General features: G+C 42.8%; 1 protein-coding gene across 2 annotated transcripts in view; it reads right to left on the reverse strand.

The window, feature by feature from the left end:
• GCSAML (germinal center associated signaling and motility like) overlaps nucleotides 1–6,716 on the reverse strand; it is a 30,546-nt gene extending 23,830 nt beyond the window's left edge. For both annotated transcript variants that reach the window (XM_039885623.1, XM_039885622.1), the window contains exon 1: nucleotides 6,551–6,716. In XM_039885623.1, coding sequence (XP_039741557.1) covers nucleotides 6,551–6,579 — 29 coding nt within the window. In that variant the 5' untranslated portion in view covers nucleotides 6,580–6,716. The remainder of the gene's footprint in view (nucleotides 1–6,550) is intronic.
• Nucleotides 6,717–8,310: the final 1,594 nt, after the last annotated feature.

The following is an 8,310-nucleotide window of genomic DNA, read 5'->3' on the forward strand; positions in this document are numbered from 1 at the left end:
CTTCTGTGCACTTCTTTCTAAAAATCCAGTTTTAGCAATAAACCTGCTAAGACAGTGTGAGATTGTGATTTATTATAAGAAAGATGTCTTTGGTCTTCATCCCCATCCCTGACACAGAGTTCCCAAAACTTTGCAAATCCCCAGTGATAAGAGCACTATAGTATATCTCGTTATGGTATTCAGTCTTTGACCCTAGTTTCTGATAAGAGCTCCTGGAAACTGGGTAAATTCCTAAGTGATAAGAATACTAGGGGTACCTTTTGTTCCAATGAGGAGGCTCTGGGTGGCTCCTGAATGGCTCCTGGATGGGAGCTGGTCATCAGAAGGACCAAGCCACAGTTAGAGAAAATGGTCATGCCTGCACAAGGAAGCCTCCACAAAATCCCAACAGTCTGGGGTTATAGGAGCTTCCAGACTGGAAAACATCAAGTAGTATGAAGTCGACACACTCCAGCTCCATGGAGACAAAAGTTCCTGTACTCAGGACACTCCCCCCAGTCCTTGCCCTATGCGTCTCTTCATCTGGCTGTTCATCCATATCTTTTATCATGTGTTTTAATAAACTGGGAAACATAAGTAAATGTTTCCCTGAGTTCTGTGAGCTATTGCAGCAAATTAATCAAACCCAAGGAGGGGATCGTGGGAACCGCAGATCTATAGCCAATTGGTCAGAAGCACAGGTGATGACCTGAACTTGTGATTGGCATCTGAAGTGGGTGGAAACAGGCTTGAGGGACTCAGCCCTTCACCTGTGGGCATTCTACTGTCGTTTCAGAGAATTGCTTGGCTTGGAAAAGCATGTGGTATCAGAAGTGCTGAGACTGTGGAGGGGGTGTGAGGACACAGGAGGAAGACTGGGTTTTTCTAGGAAGACAGTTTAACCAGAAACCACTACATTCAATATCTGGTCACTTGTGATATCTGACCAGGTTCCTCACCCTCCAGCACCCACAGGTGACATCTGATTGCCTGGCCTGTCTTTAGCAAGAATCCCATGGGGGGAACATGGTTAGCCAGAACTCCCTCACCCTGGATGTTTCCTCTCAGTAACTTTCCACCCACTGATCCCACCCTGCTCCTTGGCAGCAAGCCACACTTGCCCGGGCTGTGCTTGGTGTTGAGTCTGTCTCTCTTCCCCACTGTAAACCCCGTTGTGATGGTCTCTATACCTATTGTGATGGTCCTGAATACAGTCTGTATTACCATCTTTAACTAGTGTTACTGACTTTTTTTCTTTAACATGGCTAACGCACAAGGAGTAAGTCTACAGTATTGAAAGGATACTTTGCTAATTGACTAGAATCCAAGAAATCAGATAGAAAAAAAATTATTCAAATATTAAACATTTAAAAGGAAGGTTTAGCGTGTGACAAGCATATGATTAGATATACAAAATCACCAAACCAGACTGGCACTCATTTATCCCTCTGGTTTCTACAGCACAGTTTGTGCTTCTACCCAGAACCCATTCTCATTTGCCCTGTCTGAAAAAGAGGCTGTGTGGTGTAGTGCAAATGACACAGACCTGACATCAGCAATAGGACCCTGGGAACCATTTCAGTATATACATATATTAAATCATCACATTGTACACCTTAAAAAGAAAGAAAAGAAAAAAGAAGGAAAAGAATAAAGGAAGGAAGGAAGGAAGGAAAAAATTACATGGCGGTTTCATTGCTTAATAACAAAAATGATCTTGACAAATTTTTATTCTCTATCAGTCGTATAATATCTATTTTTTTAAAAAAACTTACAGCAAAGTGAATAATTACAGTGTTTCTTGAAGGGGTTTATCTATTTTTTTGAATTGGCATCCACTGCAGTCTCCTCTCTATGATTAATTTTTCTTGAGGCCAAAAGTGCTGTTTCATGTAGATTTTCCATAAATATTGATTAACCTTAAAGAAAGGGTAACATTTTTATCAGAGCATATGTTTGAATTCAACTTTTTGAGCACAATTGTGTTATCTGTCCTCCATCTCCAAAGAAGACATCCAAATGCCCCATAGACACATGAAAAGATACTCAACATTACCAATCATCAAGGAGATGCAAATGAAAACCACAACAAGATACTACCTCACACCTGTTAGGATGGCTACTATCAAAAAGACTAATAATATCAAGTGTTGGTGAGGACGTGGAGAAATCAGAAAGTCTGATCACTCTTGGTGGGAATGTGAGTTGGTGCAGCCACCATGAAAAATAATTTAAAAAATTAAAAATAGAACTATCTTATGATCAAGCAATCACACTTCTGGGTATATATACCAAAAAAAAAGTCAATATCAAGCTCTCAAGAGATATCTGCACCTCCACCTTTACTGCAGCATTACTCACAATAATGAAGATAGGGAAACAATCCATATGCTCATTGATGATGAATAAAGAAAACGTGATGCATATACAATAAAATATTATATAAGAAAAAAAAAATCCTGGCATTTGTGACACCATAGATGAAACTTGAGGGCATTGTGCTCAGTGAAATAAGCCAGTCTCAGAAGGACAATTACCATATGAATTATAAATAGACTCACAGAAGCAGAGAGTAGGGTGGTAGTCGCCAGGGGCTGCTCATTAGATGTAAAATCTCGGTTTTACTACATGGATAAGTTCTGAAGCTGTGCTGCACAACACAGCACCCACAGTTCTCAGTATGGTGCCATGCACTTGAAAACATGCTGGAATGTCTCATGACAGTGCTCTTGAAATGAAACCAGATCACAACAAAACCCTCAAAAGAACACAAGGAAGTCTTTGGAGGTGACAGATTTATTTAGTGTTCCGGTCGCAGTGATGGTATCACAGGAGTTTGCACACATCCAAACTCAATGTATATGTTAAATATGTGCAATTTTTGGCACACTAATTATACCTCAAAAATGCGCATGAACCCGAGTGGCGGGTTCACCTCACCAACCACCCTCCCCGTGCAGGAGCTCTTCACTAGCACTATATGGGACCAGTCCTCTGCCTGGAGTCTCTGTCTGGAAGCTGAGTCCATATCCCAATAACCCAGGTCTTCAGGACCGCCCGGCCCCCTCCACGGCATCTCATTCGTGGCACTCATCCCATCCCACTGCATTATCTGTGTGTTTGTTACCCTCCCCCACTGGCATAGTCTCCTCACTCCTCCATCGTGTCTGCAGCACTGTGAACGATTTCTTGTGAGCCCAGTAATTCTGAAGAGTGGTTCACGGAAACTAAATGTTCTGTGGTTGAAAGGCCGGAAAAACGCCTCGGGTATGGCCTGCACTGGTTCAGACACGCAGTCTGCTTTGTGGGGAGGCATAGGGGCCGCAGATATTCATTCAAAATAACAATTGCCAGGAGATGGGAAATAATTAGAGGCCAGTTGCTATACATGACAGTGGAGGCAAAGCCCAAAGTGAGAAAAGTACAAGGAGAAGGGAGTAATTAAAACAGGATATATAGAATCTTAAATTCTGAAATAAGTAGTCTGCACATGAAGTGTGGGAAAAGGAGATACACGCTGGACACAGGAGTGATATAATCAGAGTGTTGCCTGGCTGGGTCAAACTGGCTATGCTAAAAACACATTCGAATGGCCAACAGGCACATGAAAACGTGCTCAGCACCACTGCTCCCCGGGGAAATGCAAATCAAAGCCACAGTAAGACATCACCTCACGCCTGTCAGATTGGCTGCCACCAAGAAGACAAGAGAAGAAAAGGACAAGAGATATTAAGTATCAGCAAAGGCGTAGAGAAAAGGGAACACTCATAATTGTTGGTGAGACTGTAAGTTGGTTCAGCCACTTTGGAAAACAACTTTTGAATATAAAACTACCATATGATCCAGCAATCTCACTTCTGACTATATATATAAAGGAAATAAGTGAAAACTGGGTCTCAAAGAGATATGTACATCCCCATGTTCATTGCAGCATTATGCAAAATAGCCAAGACATGGAAATAACCTAAGTGTCTGTCAGTAGATTAATAGACAAAGAAGGTGTGGTTCATCTCTATTTCTATGCACACATATATCTATATCTATCTATCAGCTATGAGAAAGAAGGAAAATCTGCCATTTGTGACCACATAGATGGACCTTGGGGAAACTGCTAAGTGAGTCAGACAAAGACAAAAGCTGTATGATCTCACTTATATGTGAAATCTACAAAAGATGAACCAGAAGAAACAGAGAGTAGCATGGTGGTTACCAGGGGTTAGGGGTCGGGGAACTGGGAGACATTGTTTAAGGTACAAACTCACAGCTACAGACAGTAAGTCTGGAGACCTCATGCACATCACAATAGTGATGGATAACTGTACTGCAGTGTGACCATGAAAGCGGCGAAGAAACGGTAATTATATGATAGGATAGAGGTGTTTGTTACATTGTGAAGGTGGTCACATTGCAATATACAAATATATCAAATTGATAGATCATGTCCCTTACACCTGTGGAATGGTATGTGCCAATGTATAAACATAGTATAATAGTACAGCCTGGAAGGATTGAGGGACAGTGGACGCAGAATGGGGTGATGAAGAAACAGTTTTTTAAGATTAAGCAAGATGTAAAAAGGATAATGCCTGTTATCTATATCTGTTCTACACTTCAAAAGCATTTTCAAAGAATAGAGATAAAAATCACCAAAAGAAAGAGAAGTCAAAATGGCATTGACAATAGAGGATTTGTTCATCCCTCTTGCGACCACATCAAAGTTGTGACAGAAACATGGAGTAAAAAGCAAGGAAAGTCGCCTGGGACCTAGACAAACAGAAGCACTACAACTAGAAAGACAAATAATTAATCACTGTGCAACGAGAAGAGATAGGACGGGGTGAAGACATGAGGCTGCCTGGTCTGGAGCAGTTGAGTGGGACAGAGGCCATAGCAGTGGCAGCTGCAGAGACCTCTCAAAGGGGCCATGTTTGTGAGCGGACTTTCGCGGTGACAGACATGCTCACCCTGAGCACCAGCACTACTAGGTGGGCTGCTCTGGGGACACCAGGGACTTATAGGGGGTCACTGAGTTGTCGGAGTGAAGGCCAGAGGCGAGGCTCCATCCCGGGCAGAAGTGCTGGAGATATGCTTTGTTCTGCTGTTGAGACCTCCTCCCTCTCAGTGTGAGGATGCAGTGCCGCCATAGCTGAGACGTCATCAAACTGAATAACACAGGTCGCTCTGCCGAGAGGATTCCCTGAAACTCCACCTCCCCAATTCATGGACCCACCCAAGCCACATCCAGATGTGTCCTCAGAGGTCAGGTGCTCCTTGCTGAGAAGTGCCTAGACTTACACTGGTGGCAGTTGGCCTCGGTTTCTGGTGTGGCCTCTTGAGGCAACTATAGGCACAGCATCTGGGGATTGTTTGTTAAATCTTTATAAGTGGCCCTGGAGGGGCACAGACTGGGGCTAAACTTGGCCTGCCGCTGAACCCTTCTCAGGACTGGGCCACTGGACACCTACTACACAAAGCTATGTTAATAAGACCAGGAGACTTAGGAGCTTTGCTTAGTACATAAAAACAAACACAGAAAGGCAGACAAAATGGGAAGATAAAGAAGCAGAAACTGTATGATAGAACAGAATAGAGATCCAGAAATAATGGAGGCAAGATACACACAGACTAAAAAGAAGGGGATGGAAAAAGATATTGTCTTGATGGACATAGAAGGTATTGCACTGAATGAAATGGGTTAGATAGAGAAAGACAAATATCTCATGATTTCACGTACATGTGGAATCTAAAGAACAAAATAAACAACAAAAACAGAAACAAATTCATAGATACAGAGAATATTTTGAGAGCTACTAGATGGGAGAGGGGTTGGAGGGTACAGTGAAAAAGGGCAAAGGGATTAAGAAGTACAAATGTATAGTTACAAATATACATGGAGATATAAAGTATAGCATAAGGAAAATAGTCGAAATGTTGTAATAAATATGTAAGGAGGAAGAGAGGTATTAGATTTAGTGGGGTGATCACTTGAGCTCTAATCACTATGCTATACAACTGAAACTAATATATTATTGTATGCCAACTACAATTGGAAAAAAACTCATTGAATTGTACAATGTAAATATGAGCGACTAATTGTCTATCATATTTCAATAAAGCTGGCAGGGGGAGAGGTGGGGGGGTGGAGAGGGAGGGGAGAGAATCACCAATAAAAGCACTACTTAAATCGAAAGCATCTGAGTGCATTATTTTGCATCCATAAATTTTCAAGTAACTGACTGTTTATTCTTATGTCAACCCCTTGAAGCTGATAAATAGGAAAATAATCTCCATACCTAACTGAGGAAAGGTGCAGAAATATTCAAGTGACCAGTCTAGACTTGCTGGATAAAATAGGGGATGCATAGTTAAATTTGAATTTCAGATAATATTTTAGTATAAGTACGACCCACACAGTAATTCTCCAAATAGAGCATAGGATGTGCTTATGCTGTGTGTTCTCAAGGGGGTGCCGTTTGCAGGCTCAGCCTCCTTAAAGTAAAACCTGCCAGTCCAGATGTGAAAAACCAGCTGCCTTCTCCCCAGAAGGGTAGCACCCAGAGTCAAGACTCACCCTAGTTCTCTCAAGAGATTATTTCCCATCCTCGCAGTGTGTCAGGTTCTCAGCTCCTAAGTTTTGCTCTTTTGGACAGTTTTGGCCGAAGTAATGGAAGGCACGACATGGGGCAGGATGTTGCATCTGACCACTGCTTGTGCTCCCACCAACCACTAGCTGCCAGGGGATGGGCATGTTAGAGTAGGAAGGGACCATTCAGAGGGCGGGGAGAAGGAAGGCACATTTTTTTAGCGTATGTGTGTATGTGCATACGTATGTGTGCAAGTGTGTGTGTGTATTTCTGTGTATCTGTGTGCATGTGCATTGCACGCATGTGTGTGTGTGTGCATACTGTGGGAAAACATCAGACTTAACTGAGAATAAACCTAACACTGAGTTCATTTGCCTTTTCAGGAAACCCAGGATTGCAGGTAGAGTGGCTTTCCTATTGCCCTGAAATCTGGTATCTGAAGATTCCCAATATTTTGTTCTCTTCCAAACACACAGAAGAAAACTTCTTAAAAAGAAAGAAAGAAAGAAAAAAAATGCCTGATCGTTCCTCTAGCCATAAAAACCAAATCAAGATTAATGCCTTTGCTCAGAGATCTGACCCCAGAAGACGAGGAGTATGTGGGTGGGATGGCCTTGGTGGCCTTTGAGGTAGAAAAGTGGACCACTGTTCTTCCTGGTGTCATCCCAAGCCCACTTCATAGGGGGAGGAGATGGCCTGACAGCGCATCTGCACCATCTGGCCCCTACTTCCTCCCACAGCACTTCTGGGAGCTGCAAGCACAAGCTGGCCTGCAGTGATAATTTGGGGTTAGCCACCACTGACTCAGCCACTGATGTTGGGAGGGGATTGACTGACCATGGCCCACTCAGTGGAGGGAAGAACAGGGGCCTGGTTTTCTTCAGTTTTCATCCAATATGAAACTGATTAGTTGAATTCAGAAACTGTGTTCATCTAGTCCAATTCCTTTTTTTCTGAATAAGGGTACCAAGGCTGATGAAGTTTAACTTAACTGCTACCCATTGTCAGAGCTCAGAGGTCTCAGGTGCCTTATAATTATTTCTAAATTTTATGTTGTAATCACAAGCTTGAGAAAACTCTGTTTGAAACAGGAATTCTGCACAACCCCACTCTGGGCTTTTGGTTTACCTAATTCGTGTTTGAGAACCGATGTCCCACAGCCCTGCTTCCCAAGCTCTCACATCCATACAGATCATCTGAGGACCCTGTTACATGCAGATTCTGACTCTCTCAAGGTGGGTCAGCATCTGCCCCTCCAACAAGCTCACAGCTGCTGCCATTCCTGCTGGCCCCTTGAGCAGCAAGGCCCCAGACCAGGGATTCTCAAAGCCTGGTCCCAGACCTACAGTGTGAGTCACCAGAGAACTCTCAGAAATGCAAATTCCCTGCTAAACCAGTAACTGGGGGTGTGTTCTTCTCACTGTCTGCTAGAATTGGAGAACCACGGCAGTAATCCGTTTTTTTTTTTATTAGTTTGTTCTTTTTTTTCCCTTAGATTCCTCATATAAGTGAAATCATATAGTGTTTACCTTTCTCTGTCTGACTTAAATACCCTCTAGGTCCATCAAAGCAATATCTTTTCCATCCCCTTCCTTTTAGTCTGTGTGTGTCTTTTAATCTGAAGTGAGTCTCTTGTAGGCAGCATATGCAGGGGTATTGTTTTCTTACCCTTTCAGCCACTCTGTCTTTTGGTTGGAGCACTTAATTCTTTTCCATTTAAGGTACCTAATGATAGGAATGTAGTTGT

This window comes from Pteropus medius, unplaced genomic scaffold (assembly GCF_902729225.1).
Source record: "Pteropus medius unplaced genomic scaffold, Ma_sr-lr_union100, whole genome shotgun sequence".
In the NCBI taxonomy this organism is placed as follows: Eukaryota; Metazoa; Chordata; class Mammalia; order Chiroptera; family Pteropodidae; genus Pteropus; species Pteropus medius.